Source organism: Bos javanicus, chromosome 10, assembly GCF_032452875.1.
Source record: "Bos javanicus breed banteng chromosome 10, ARS-OSU_banteng_1.0, whole genome shotgun sequence".
NCBI lineage: Eukaryota > Metazoa > Chordata > Mammalia > Artiodactyla > Bovidae > Bos > Bos javanicus.
The window spans coordinates 37,623,234-37,637,889 of record NC_083877.1 but is presented as its reverse complement, the minus strand read 5'-3'; the positions used below and the strand labels follow the sequence as shown (position 1 = coordinate 37,637,889).

Here is a 14,656-nt window from a genome sequence, read left to right as displayed (position 1 = left end):
TGGTGTCTGGGTCCCCCACTCTGTGCTGCCTCTTCAAAAGGCTGCCATGAGACAAGCAAGAGGACTTTTCAACCCTAGCTGCCAGGACCCTCTGCTGTCTTTTTGATGCCCCTCTTGGAGACGGTGGTATGAATCCTGCCCAGAAAGTCTTGGCTGCCTTTCCATGCCCAAATGTCTATTTGGATCCATGAAGATGTGAGGAACTGCAACTGGCTCCCTCAACAGCCTCGTGGGCCCAAGGTTCCCTTCTGTTCACCACCCTGCTCGTACGTGTCCTTAGCCCTCCTGGTCTGAGTGGAAGGGGTAAGGACCTTCAGCTTATCCCACGGCTTTCACTTGTGAGCTGACTGGCCCAGAGATACTAAACTCTGGGCCACCATCTGATGGGGCTGCTTACCCATTCTCTCCACTTCCTGGACACTGGCTGACTCTGAGCTCTCGGTGAGACACATGCCCAGGGGTGAGGCTCCCTTCCAGGCCAGGGCCTTCCTGGCTGTGCCAAACTGCCCCTCGCCTGAGGAACAGAGGGCATGCTGGATGAGATGCCCTATCCTTGGGGGGTAAGAAGCAGCCAGGGGCAGATACTCTTCTGATAATTGCTCAGTAGGGTCAGGCATAGGTGGTAACGTGGTGGAGCGATCCCGATTCACGAAAACGCTGTGGAGACAAGGAAAGCCATCTCAGAGGTCAGAGGTCCCTACTTCCTGCTGACAGAGGGACTATAAAGTCCCACTTAGTTTGCTCTGAAAGAGATTTAAATCTAGGCCAGGGCTTCCTTGGTGGTTCAGTGGTAAAGAATCTGCCTGCCAATGTAGGAGACACAGGTTCAATCCCTGGTCCTGGACGATCCCACATGGTGCGGAGCAACTAAGCCCCTGAGCCACAACTACTGAGGGTGTGCTCTAGAGCCTGAGAGCCACAACTACTGAGCCCACATGCCACATCTACTAAAGCCTGTATGCCCTAGAGCCTGTGCCCCACAACAAGAGACGCCACCACGATAAGAAGCCCATGCACTGCAACCAGAGAGTAGCCCCTGCTTGCTGCAACTAGAGAAAAGCACATGCAACAATGAAGACCCAGCACAGTCAAAAATAAATAAATAAAATTATTAAAACTAGGTCCCTAAGGCCTTTTGGGCTTCCCTGATAGCTCAGTTGGTAAAGAATCGCCTGCAATGCAGGAGATCCCGGTTGGATTCCTGAGTTGGGAAGATCCACCAGAGAAGGGAATGGCTACCCACTCCAGTATTCTGGCCTGGAGAATTCTATGGACTGTATAGTCCAGGATTGCAAAGAGTCAGATACAACTGACCAACTGTCACTTCATTTCATGGCCTTTAGGGTCAGAAGAAAGCTCTACAGGTACATAAGGCAACTTCACACTAGAGCCCTGGCTCTTAAAGTAGCCCTGAGTACACTGTGTTCCTCATTTTCTTTACTTATAAAAAGGTTGAATGGAATCCGAATCGAATCACGTCTTTAGGGAAAACTTCCAACATGAGGAACTGAAGAATAACTTAAACAGCTTTACAAGGAGCCAAACAACAAATCTATAAAGAAGCACATCGTATAGAACTGACCCACTTTAACAAATTAATGATATGAACAAATTATTAAAGCAAAAAAGGATGATTAAAAGAAACTTGAAGGATATAATAACCACTTGCAGTGTGTATATATCCTATTGGATCTTAATTTAACTATAAATATATATTTTGAGGCAACTAGAGAAATTTGAATATGGCCTAGGTTTTTTATTATACTGAGTAATTATTTTAATTTTGTTGGGTGTGATGACAATATGGTTACAAGGAAAGCCCTTATTTATCAGAACTGTATATATTTGCTGTAGGATTGAAATGACATGCTGTATAGGAGTTGTTCTAAAATACTTCATCAGCAAAATGAAGAAGGGGAGACAAAGCAAATCATGACACCTGCTGGGTGACAGGTGCATGATTCTTCCCACCTTGTGTGTTGGAAATGCTTCACACACTCTGAAGACTAAGACTGATCGGTAAGCAAACGTAACATTGACAGACATTAACTGCACCTAATATGTGCGAGGCCCCCTGCTAGGCCCAGAGCACATGAAGAGGTAGACACAGCCCTCTGTTCCAAGCAGTCTGGGAGACAGCATATCCTCGCTTGACTGAACATGAGGAGTGAAGGAGAAAAGAAAAAGGAGGATCCCAAACTGAACCAGGAGTCAGAGAGACAGTGCTCCGCGTGCTCAGTATGGTGGGGGTTAAGACACTGACTGGAGCTGCTGGTTGGGTGGGAGGGGAAGGGAGACTGTTGTGGGAACAGACTGCGGTTTGGGGCAGCATGAGATGGAGGGGCAGCACCTACACAAGGAGGCATATGTGGACAGCCACGGTCTGGAGCACGGGGAAGATGAGGCTGAGATTCTCCCTCAGGAGATGTCACCAAAGGAGCAAGAGCTGCCGCTCAAAGTGGGGCAGGAGCAGTCTTAGAAGAGTCCGACTATAGAGAAAGAAGAAGAGTGGTCGGAAGAAAGAGAAACCGATGAGCAAGAGAAGAGCAAACACATCTTTCCGTTTCACAGCTGGAAGAAACTGAGGCCCTGGGAAGGGGCTGTAAACCTCAGCCGGTGCCTCCAGGCGGCCTCCCTGGGCTATACCTGCGCAGCTGGGCTGAGTGCCAGCCGCAGGGCCTTCGGAGGCGCGGAGAACTGCAGCTTGTCAACCTGCTTCTACGATGAGGCCCTGGGACCAGGGCACCGGGGCAGAGGGCTGGGAAGGTGGTCCTCCGGGGGCGGTCATCCTGGAGCCAGCACAGTGCCCTGAGCTGCTCCGGTCCCCTGTGGACCTCCAGCAGCCTCTGCTTCTTGATGATCCTCTCCAGCTTGAATGAGGCTCTTTTCCGCCGGACGTTCCGCTCGTGTCTCCACAGGAACTGTGGGTGCACCACCTTGCTCTGGCTTCGGACCTGGGGGTACGGCTGAGTCTTGGGGTCTGTCTGGCACCACGAATCAGAAGGCACTGCAGCCTCAAGTTCTTTCTCTGCTGCGTGGTCTTGCTGCAGCTGCTGCCACGAGCTGGCCAGCCGGGTCTCTCCTCTGAGCAGCCACTGCTGGTCTGCAAACCAAAAACACCCCAAGAGAAGGTCAGCCCTCCCTCCCTCCCTGGACTCAGGCACCTCTGGCCACAGCTGCACCTGCGCAGAGTGAAGAGCTGGCCAGGTTGACAGGGTGGGATGAGGGCCACAGGGCCATCTGGGGCAAGAGTGATGGCCCCCCCTGACCACACGGCAAGGGGATGTAGCCCCTGGCCTCAGCAGGGCAGTGGGCACACACACGGGCCAGTAGCAGAGCCTGGACAAATGTGTGCACACGAAGGAGCAGGCAGGAGAACCATCACCCCGATGAGGGGCCAAAAACAAGGCTGTTTCCTTATTCTTGCTTTCAGCCCCTTGTAAGAGCCTCTGGTCTCTAAAAGAGGGGAGAGAACCCCTAATACCATAGATTCCATCATATCACAAAGAAAACAAAGGAAAGAATACAGAAGGCGGGGGAGGGGGGCACAGAGAGATGGGAATGGCAAGCAAGCTCCTACCGTCTTCAACCCGCAGGCCGGTGTGCAGCTGTTCCAGCTCCGCTTCCTGTTTGGCTCTAATCTGTCCCACTAGGATCTGCTGCCTCACATCCCCCACGAGGTGCTGCTGCTGCTGCTGCGGGATCTGGGTCCCGTAGGGTGTCTCTCCAGCCCTCAGTGGCCAGTGGTCCTTGTCACTCTGCTCTCCCAGCGCACTCCTGTCACAGGGGCCGGGTCACCCGGGGGAAATGCAAACACAGCTCAGTACAAACCACAGTGGCCTCAGCCCTCTCCCTTGGACAGGGCACAGAGGGCTCCGGACTCCTGACAGCTTGGGACACACCGGCACGGTGTCACAGGCAGCTGGTGATGTCACAGTGTGGGAGGAGAGAGCAGTCCTGAGGCTAGCAGATTCCTAGGCTGTGGGCTCAGCAGAAACACAGGTTCATTTTGGTTAAGGAAAACAGCAAAGTAAAATGGTTGTTTTTTTTAAAAAAAATTTTAGCTAAATAAAGAAACCCTGTCATTCAAAAAAAAGAAGAGAATAAAAAGGTGTCCACTGAAAATGTGGTATAATGAGAGTAGAGCATAAGTTCTGGGAACATGGTGGGAATGGAACTTCTCATCCACGTTCAGAGCCCACGACTGCACCTCTCGATCTAGTAGTGGGAGGAGAGGGAACTCAGACGTACACTGACCTCCACGTGCCCCAGGATCCCCAGGGGAGGGCTGGTCTCAGGGAGCAAGCCCTGCAAGAGGGTTCAAGACCTTTAGGCTCAACCTCACCTCTCAGAGACACCTGCTGATGTGTTTACTGGTGAAACTGTCCAGGATGTGTTTAGATGTAGTGGGGAGGCATTGGGAACATGTTGGGGATGTGAATGAAACATGATTTAGCCATGAGTTGATCATTTGTAGTACAGCTGAATTTTCCAATAATACAAAATTTTAAAAGGTTCTATTGGCTTGTACAAGGACTCAGATTCATTCGCCAGCACCTCTACCAAAAGAAGAAAAAAAAAATTCTAGACTCAGTCATGCTTTACTCTGCCACCAGGTTCCTGCAGGACTGTGGATGGGTGCCCAGAGCCTTCCTCTGAAGACTGACAGCTTCTCCCCTCATGGTAACCTCTCCCTTGGTCTCACATGCCTTCTATGCATGGGCCTCCCATGCTGTTTCTTCAGGGCCTCTCCATTCCTGTCATTCAGGTTTCTAAAAGAGCCAAATGCATGGCGCTCTGCTCTGGGGTCAGAGGGGAAGCATCCAGGAAGGTTCAGTGTTTGCTGGAAGCTGACACATAAGCTGGATCTAGCCGTGCTTAGCCTACCCTCGGCCCTCATTCCAACCCCAGGAGCCCATGGCTCTCAGGCTTGGAAACTCACTCAGTGACTTGACACCAGAAGCAAATGGCAAACTGGCTGAGCAATGCACTCTGAGGAGTCCACTCCACTTAGGAGATTTACCACCTTGTAGAGAAGAATGAAAGGAGAGGTCCAAAAACTACAGCATGCGGGCCACATGGTCCACAGCCTGTTCTTGCAAATCCAGTTACTGGAACCCAGCCACACCTGAGGTCTATGTATTGTCTAGGGGGTTTCTGTGCCTTGTTGGCAGAGCTGAATAGCTGCAGCAAAGCGTAAAACACAATCCAGCCCTTCACAGAAAGTCTGCTGCTTTTGACTTAGAAGAAATTAAGATGTCTTAATGTAACCTGAGGAGGACAGTGAAGGATGGATGGGTGGGAGAGTGAATACAGGCACAGGGGCGTGGGTGGGAGCTGACACAGTGGCAGGATCCTCTGTAGAAAGGAGGCTGTGTGGGGCTCAAACTGCAGTGGGTCCAGGGACCTGCACCAGTGTGCTCTAGGGAAGACAGGTGCTGCTGCTGCGATCAAAAGGCCAAACACACACAGTGGAGTGTACAGAAAACATGTACGGCAGAGGCTAGCAAATGGAATAAAAAGCCAGCGAGCACCACACAAACAGAAAAAACAGTTGATGAAAAACATTTTACACATATAATTTGTATGTATCATACCTGCATCACAGCTCCAAACTGTGTCTGACCATGGACATGGATGAATTACAAACCTGAACCCATCACAAGGTCTTAAGACATACCCAACAAAGATCCAGACCATCAATTACAAGAGGCAGGGAGGAGACATTTATTCCGAATTCCCTGAGAATATTCAGTTTCCTTCCTGACTCTCAGATTTATTAGGTTGACCAAAAAGTTTATTTGGGCTTTTCGCAGGCTGTTATGGAAACCTGAACGAACTTTTTCTTCAACCCAGTACAATCAGCTTCTCCCTAGAAGACAGCTCCTTCACCTCCCCCGGGGAAAACTGCAGCTAGCCATCAGCTTCTGCAGACCCAACAGTGGCAGAAGGCATGCAAGGAGAGGCAGTCTGGAAGAATCCCCACAGATCCTGCACGTTCACCTGAAGAGTCACACACCATCAGACTAAAAACGGCTCCTGTGCTGAGCACGTTGTCAAGTTCCCAGAAAGCAAGTGAAAAAGAACATGCTGGCCTAATGCTCCATGCTGGGTAGATGACCAAGGGCCGGTCTTCAGTTACCTGCAGTTGAGGACCTCTGTCCCTCTCAGATGGTGCCCTTCACCCTGGGGGACCCCAGCACCTCCAGCTACTGCCAGGACTCTATCGGGCCTTCTGGCTGCTCAGCTCTGGAGGCTTCTGCAGCAGAAATGCAGAGGCACCCACTTGCAGAGGAGGCAGTAACAGTGGCAGCAGCAACAGTGTCCCTGGGTTCTAGGCACTTAAGGCTAAGTTCCCCAAATTCCAAATGGGACAATGCTAAGAACACGGATGACAAAGAGCCTTCAAGGACAAACTGCTCTCAGGTCCAGATAACTGCCAACAGGCCGATCTCCCTTGCTCTGGAGTCAGTGCTAGCTTTGCAGGCTCCCAGCAGAGAAGTGCCCCACCAGAGAGAGGGGACGGAAAGGAAACCTGGGACACGAGGAGGCGTCGGAGCCTACATCACCCAAGAGCAAATAAGAGACCCTCATGGAGACACACACCCAGATGGGGAGCCCCGCTGACAACGTGCTGGGCCCCTTATGCTCACGGTCTCTCCAGCCCGTCTAGCAGATCACAGGCTTGACCCCACCCCACCCACTGCTGCCAGGGGCTGGCGCATGCCTGCAGGTGATGGCAACTGGGTAGGACCAGGACTGGAGCTGAAGATCGGATGCAGCAAGGGGGAGAGGCCTGCTTCTCTAGTCACCCTCTGTCCTCTGAATGAAAGGGGTCATTCTTGGTGCTGCTGAAAGGTCACGTCCATGCCCATGGGGGTAGAGAGCTTGACAAGACTTCAAAAAGACAGAAGACCAGTGTTTCTCTGGGGTGAATGTGTCTGCTAGGGTGAGATACGAGGACAAGAAAACAAAAGAGAGGCCACCTTCCAGGGCAGCAGGGCTGTGGGGTGTCGGGCACTGGGCAAAGCATTCCATGTGCACCCACTCCTTCAGCCTGTGTCACAAGGACCCCTGAGAGACAGATGGTAGCACCCTTACTTAGAGGTGAGAAAATGGGCTCAGAGACTTAGTAGCTTGCCTAAGATCACAAAGCTTCCTGTTGTAGAGCCAGGAGGTAAGGCTACTTTACCCAATGCCAGTATCTCTTCAAGTATCTGTGGCTCTTTAAGTTGCAAAGCCAGGGCTTCCCTGGTGGGTCCATGGTAAAGAAGTCAATGCAGGAGATTTCTATCACTGATCTGGAAGATCCCAAATGACGCAGAGCAACTCAGCTCATGCACCACAACTACTGAGCCTGTGCTTTACAGCCTGGGAGCTGCAACTTCTAAGCCTGCGTTCTGCAGCTACTGAAGCCCACGCACCCTACAGCCCGTGATCCCCAACAAGAGAAGCCACCGCAAGGAGAAGCCCAAGCACCTCAACTAGAGAGTAGCCCCCACTTACCACTAGAGAAAAGCCCATGTGGCAACGAAGACCCAGCACTGCCAAAATAAATAAATAAATAAGTATATATATAATTTTAATTAAAAAGTAAGTTGCAGAGCCATTTCCTGTAAACTTCTGGACTCGGGAGAAACACAGCCTCAGTGTATCTTCCCAACAGAACTTACCTATGATAAGGCCTCCTTTCATGACTTCACTACAAAAAGGGAGGTCATTCTGACAAAACAAGAGCCCTGGCTTCAGCCCTGAGCCCGCCTTGGTCTTGATGCGCTCTATTCTATGCCACTCCTCAGGGCCCCCAGTCGCCCTCCACTGGCCATCCTACCTGAGGCCGGGATCTCTGTCCTCCAGGCCTTAGCAGCCCTCCCAGGAGCACCTGCCTGCTCTCGTGTTCCTGGGCTCAAAGCACTCCTGTCCTCACCCAACATCTGGCCATCAAGGTCCAACCCAAGACTCTCCTCAGCTTCCATCACCGCGCCTGGCCTGAGGAGAGAGCAGCAGGAGCCCGGGGGCTGTCAGAACCCTCCCAGGCACCCTGAGTTCATGGTGTGGGACAACTACCCTGCACCAGGGCCTCACAGACACCAGGTTCCCTGCTGACATTTGCTATAGGAAGTCCCCCAGGTGTGAGACACTGGTGGCTTTCAGAATGGAAGGATACCACTGTTCCCAGTATCCAACCCACAAGGCATCTCGATCTGGGAGGGAGCTCCTACGCAGAAGTGGACAAAGGACGACTTTGTGAAGAAGAAAAGCAGTTGCTACGAATCACATAGAAAACTGACTCCATACTCCACAGTCTCAAGGCAGGCAAAGCAGGTAGATTAGGGCAGGAGCCCAAGATATTTCATGTTGTTCCTAGAGTTCCTGAACCCTTGGTTACGAGGAAAAGAGGCTTCTCAATCCTACAATAACTTAAAAAACTCAGAGGAAGCTGGTCCTGGAAGTTAACTGACACACATGTGAGCTCACACACAGGCAGGCCAGAATTCAGTGGGATCCATGGGAGGCAGGTCTGAAAGCAGCAACAGACATCCATAGTCACATCACATGTAAATCTTGCGGACAGAGAAGGTGGCCACAGGAAACATCAAGTGATATTAGTACACACCTCTCTCAGTGATGAAGGAAGTGTGATATCCAAGGGGAAGTGAATGAGGACCATGAACACTTCCCTGCCACCCACTGGCTGAGCGGCTAGCTCACCATCCTCAGACCACCCACCCAAGGTGGTTCAGGCCAGGCTTCATTCCCAACTTGGCTGCTACACTCAATTCTTCCCTGCTCCATGTTGTAATGAATTAAAAGCGAAACCAATAGGCTCCACAGCAGAACGAGCAACTCTCTCTCACCTTTCCTTCCAAAGCAAAGGGCAGAGACACATCTGGGAGGCGGTGACATCTCCACCCAAGTCCAGCCACTCCAGAGAGCCACTGCTGCCAACAGCCTCTCCGACCTGTGGACAAGGAAGGAAGCCTCATCGCCCCTGTCCCAACAGATACAGACACAGCTCAGACAGGCGAAGCAGGGAGGTCAACAGCTACGTGGAGAACACCATGTGCTCACCTGCCTCCTCTGCCGAAGGACGGCGGCCTCTGCGGGGTGGTTGAACCGGAACTTCTGTGCTTTCCCCAGGGTTATGACTGCTCCTATGGCATAGACACCAAACTAAATTCAAGCCACAGCTCATGTTCTGAGTACAGTAATGTGCAGGGCACTGTTCTGGGGGACAAAGTCCTACCCTCAGTAAGGTGATCACTTAGCTGAGTCAATAAGATCTGCACTCCCTGGATATCGTACAGCATATGCATTGAACTAATGAGATAAACAGGAGAAGCTCTGGTATTCCAGGGGAAAGCAAGTGGAGCTTCAGGTGGAGCACTCAGGGAATGCTTCATGGAAGAAGGGGTACCCAAGTTCACCCACAAAGAACACAGAATCTAAATAGATTAACAGTAGTAGTAATAATGGCATTAATCATCATAATGAGTATTTTCTGAGTGAAAGAACACTGTTACACAGATTAGCTCATTCAATCCTCACAATGATTCTATTATTATCCCCATTTTCTAAATGAGGAAATTGAGGCTCAGAGACCTTCCCAAGGATGTACAGCTAACAAACACAGGTACTAATTTCAGAGAGTCATTCTCTACTCTGGGGCCCTGTACTTGGAATTTCTCTATTTACAGGAAAAGGAGCGTATTAGGAAATCTTCAGATCCCTGGGTGCAGAGGCTGGTGGTTCCATTCTTAAAGCCTGCTTCACTGAGCCCTCTGGATCTGGCTCCTGAGAACAGAGCTGGTCCACCACTCATGCCAGCATAAACTGGGCTGTGGGTAGTCCTACCTTGGGTGAGACGGCAGGAGGAGGTGACCTCTCGGCCGTTGACTGTGCAGCGGGCCCCGCGGGCAGGACGTAGGATGATGACCCCACAGGCGCTGGTGATAGTGCAGTGGTCTCTCTCGATCCACTGACCCTGCAGGACTACAGATGACGGAGGCGGTGGGGGTGGGGGGTCACTCAGGTGGAGGCATAGCCCAGGAAACATCTCCACCATTCTTTTGATGAGATCAGAATCCACTTCTGGAAGATCTCACACCATGACAGAAGAGGAAGAGCCACCACCTGAAATCACCCTGACCCAGATGGCCCCACAGTGTGCGTCTCCTCGTCTCATGTCCAAAACCCACAGCCTGGCAGCAAAAGAGGAGCAGCCCTTCAGGACTCCAAGATTCCTTCCTCTCAGAACCCTCAGCTTCCTCGGAAGAAACCTGTCGGGCATGAACACCTACACAGAGCATCAGACCCATATGCTGTCACTCACCAATGTCCTGTTCCTGCTCTGAGTCAATCCTTCCTATTTTTGTTGTCCCCTCCTAAATGGAAAAACAAAGCCATTTTAAGGAGAATAAAAAGGGATGCAGCCCTGCCCCAAAGGAGAGTCCACCTGTTTGAGCACCGTCACTGTCTCCCCATGCCCTCCCTAGCCTCCTTTCCACACCACTTCTCAGCTTTGGTCTAGGCTGCTCTGACTGCTCTGCCCACTCACTATGCAGCCCAGGATGCCCCTGGGAAGGTGTGGGCAAAACAATGCAGGACAGAGCAAAAAGCATTGAGCTTTTTGCAAAGTGAATCCCAGGGACAGGGGAGCCTGGTGGGCTGCCGTCTATGGGGTTGCACAGAGTCGGACATGACTAAAGCGACTTAGCAGCAGCTAGCACTGGCCAGCTCCTTTCTGTTCTGTAGCCTCGAGTTAGGCAGTCAGAGCTTCTCTAGTCTGAGGAAGTGGGCACATGAGTACGGCTTTCTCCCAGGTACTAAGGTTAGTGTGGCCCAAGTTTGGTCCAAGTCAGTCTCAAAGAGACATGCTTTCTATGACGATGTATGGAAGCACAGGATTTTTACCTTCTTGATCCGCAGATGAAGTTTAACAGACACCAGATTCTAAGAAGAATAAAGCACAAAAAGGAGGAAAACACATCTAGAATCAAAAAAGACTGAAAGAGAGTATAAGAGAGGAGGTGGAAACTGGAGTTAGTATCAATGAATCACTGGGTTAGTAGAAACTGTAACAAAGCAGTTTAAGAGCACACAGCTCTGTTTGAGGAAGGCAGTGACGTGGCAACAGAGATGCGAGTCTAGAGCTGAGTCTAGAGCTATATTTATCATTTACTAACTATCCCCTATGTACAGGGCACCGTGCCGAGTGCTTTACAGACATCTCTCATTTAGTACTTTAACACCCAGAATGTAGTATTATGATCCTCTGCATAGAGGAGGAATCTGAAGCTGATAGGAAATAAGCTGCCCTGGGGGCCCACATACTACACAGGACAACTCTGGCTAGAATTCATTTCTCTCCTGGTCCTGTGCCCATGCTATTCCAACCTCACCAAACCACCTGCCTGGTGACTGATGCTTTTTAAGTGACTAGAAAGTTCCATGCTAGGCTTCACTGTCAGCAGCCAGAAGGGAGGGCCCTGCCGCTCTCCCAAAATCACTTGTGAAGAAAGACTCCTGGAAGTAATAAATGAGGATCTGGCTCTCTCCCAAAACCCAGAACCCAGGCTTTCCTGCTTAGCCACTGAGGATCACATGAGCCAATGGATGCCGGTCTCCAGACTCCACCAGCCAGAATGGAGGGAGAGGGGTCAAGACTGCTCTCGAGGGGTCAGGGTCAGCCCCAGTGATGAGGCACATTCCTCCCAAAGGGATCAAGGCCACAACACATCCCAGCCTCTGGATCTGCAGAGGAGAAACCACCCAAAACGTGCTGGCATCTCATTTAACGTGGGCTGAGCCAGCGCCTGCTGCTCCTCTGCTGCTTTATGCCTCTTACTTGGGAGGAACAACAACACAAAAGCAGTTATGAGGGTGAAGTCCAGGATATCAATAACCTGTGCTCCTCCCACCCTTTTGCTGCTCACTCCCCACCCAAGCTGCCTCCCGAGGTGACTCAGGCAAACAGCTCCCAGGCCATTGTTAGGGACTAGGTCTGGGTCTGGAACCAAGTTAGCAAATAAAAACAGAGAATCTAGAATGAATACTGTTATACTACTACCCAACCCAGGATGTAAACAAATGAAAAGGGGGAAATGGGTAAAAACCCATAGAAATGCCAGGATTAGAAGTAGACTGAGAGACTTCCCTGGTGATCCAGTGGTTATAAATCCACCTTCCAATGCAGGGGATGTGAGTTCGATCCATGGTCTTGGAACAAAGATCCCACATGCCTCAGGGCAACTAAGCCTGCATGTTGCAACTAGAGAAGCCCACGCACTGCAACCTAGATGAGCCTCCCCACCAAAAGTAGACTGGGACCTCATGCCTAGGTTCATTATCAGTGTGTGAGGGAGTGAGTGAGTCTCAGTGCACTGACTCCGCAAGGATGCCAGTGACCCAGGATCATCCATCTCCCGTCTCCAACTCAATCTGCCCTTCATCCTTCAACCCTCTGCTGCTACCCTAACTCTGTCACATGATGTCTACCTTCATCTGCTCACTCCACATCCAGTCAACATATCACATCAGTTCTACTCAAATACTAAGCGTTTTATTCCATCTGGTCTCTCCTGACCTCCAATCTTTCCCTATGGCTCTGACTAATGGAACGATCGATTGCCTTTGGTGTTTAGATTTGTTATTAAAGTCACAGCCGTTTCTGCCTGGAGCGTTTTCACTGAGATGATTTATGCTGTGTCAAAAAACAAGCTACTTTAACTTTCTGTCTGGGAGGCTCAGTCTCCGACAACTTCCCTGAGGGCTCAACCTCAGAACACAGACTTGCTAATAAGTGCATGAATCTTATTGAGGTCTCCCCACCACAGACACTGCAGCAACAGCAACCTAATTTCTCCAGGGATGAAGGCAGCATCACATATCCCCATAAACTCTGCTCCTTTTAAATGTCGGTTTAACATGCTGGGGACAATTATGACAATGCAGATTGGATTTCCAATGAGCATAGGGCTCCTGGCCACATACAATATGTTTCCCTGGTGGCTCAGATGGTAAAGAATCTGCCTGCAATGCAGGAGATGCAGGTTTGCTCCCTGGGTTGGGAAGATCCCCTGGAGAAGGGAATGGCTTCCTATTCCAGCATTCTTGCCTGGAGAATCCCATGGACAGAGAAGCCTGGTGGGCTACAGTCCATGGGGTTGCAAAGAGTCGGACACAACTGAGTGACTAACACTTTTACTTCAATGTATGTTTAGGCCATCCACGGGGACTGTCCTTCTACAATAGGACAAACACTTTTGATGAGGACAGGATATAAGACTCTACCTACCATGTGTCACTAACTCTCAAAATGCTTCATTTAGAAGTAAGGTGGCCTCCAGGTGACAAAGAACGACGGGAGCCAGGTCTTTGCAGAAGGGCTTCACGTCACTCTATTTTCTCTGGGTGCTTGCATGTCGCACCCTGGTCACCCTTAGCCCACCAGCTCTCCAGAGTTCTGCATGCTTTTAATAAACTTCCTAAATCAACTTCCTCTCTTCTTTCCCAGGCAAACCTAGTAATGGAGAAGGGGGGTTGACTGAAGTGGGTAAGTACTAGAAGGGAACCGTTTCTTATCCTTTGATCCCTTTAGCCCCTGAAAGCCGTCTGTGAGCTGCTTGTATCTGCAGGGAGTGCTCAAGAGTGCTGGTGGAATTATGAGGTTGGGATTTCACCTCCAGGAGTGCACTCCTGTGCTTTAGGAAGCCAGAAAAAGAATGTAAGCGCATCTTTCTTATTTTTAATGAGGAAACTGAGGCACAGAAAGCAAAAACAAGAGCGACAGTAGTAGCAGCTGAAAAACAAATTCTGATTTCTAGTTCTGATTTCTAGTCTTCTGCTCTATTCATACAAAAATGAAACAGGTCACAGTTGGTGGGCAGGCCTGGCTTCCTGAGGGCAGTTCCGCCGCCTCGGCTGCCACTGGCCTTTCCCTCCTGCACCTCTGGGGCCTGCAGCTCAGGGAGGGGGGGTGCACCCGCCTGCTCACCTTGAGGTGATAGAGCACGACACCTGTGCTGAGCACGTCGTCCTCCAAGGCCATCAGGTGTGGCAGGCTGGAGTCAATGACCAGCCCAGCCTGCCTCTTGTTGATGTCCACTCTGTAATGTTCCACGAGAGCCTGCCACTCATTCCACTTCTGGGCCCAGTCTTTAGACAGCTGGTCTGTCTGTGGAGACAGAGGGGTGGTCTTGGACACTCAGCACGAGGAGCAGACAGTGTCCAGTGCCATCCTGGCCCATTTCCAGGCATCACATCCTCACTTTCCTCCCCGGGGACTATTCAAGGCCCCACAGAGGCCCTTGCACCTCCTCTGTAAGCTCTCTGTGCTTTCTAAGTTTTACTCAATAGTTACTACTAATTTTATAAAGAGAAATTCAATAAATGTTATTTTTAAAGTTTTCTGCAATGAGCATGTATTGTTTTTAGGGGGGAAAAAAGCACCATAAATGCTATTTTTGAAAATTAGTTGGGGGACTTCCCTGGTAGTCCAGTGGCTAAGACTCTGTGCTCCCAATGCAGAGGACTTGGGTTTGATCCCTGCTCAGGGAACTAGATCCTATATGCCACAACTAAAAAATCCATCATGCTGAAGATCAAAGATCCTACGTGCTGAGACTAAGACCCAATGCATCCAAATAAATAAATA

At 50.5% G+C, this 14,656-nt stretch overlaps 1 protein-coding gene across 8 annotated transcripts in view; it reads right to left on the bottom strand.

Annotated features, from left to right (window-relative positions):
• Window positions 1–14,656, bottom strand: part of STARD9 (StAR related lipid transfer domain containing 9) — a 140,154-nt gene that overhangs the window by 50,827 nt on the left and 74,671 nt on the right. For 6 of the 8 annotated variants that reach the window (XM_061430913.1, XM_061430908.1, XM_061430909.1 and 3 more), the window contains 8 exons: window positions 13,997–14,176; window positions 10,334–10,385; window positions 9,856–9,993; window positions 9,073–9,155; window positions 8,859–8,962; window positions 3,581–3,777; window positions 2,647–3,103; window positions 398–657 (listed from right to left, as the gene is read on the bottom strand). In XM_061430913.1, the coding sequence (XP_061286897.1) occupies window positions 398–657; window positions 2,647–3,103; window positions 3,581–3,777; window positions 8,859–8,962; window positions 9,073–9,155; window positions 9,856–9,993; window positions 10,334–10,385; window positions 13,997–14,176 (1,471 nt within the window). The other 2 variants (XM_061430914.1, XM_061430915.1) reach the window with 2 other exon arrangements.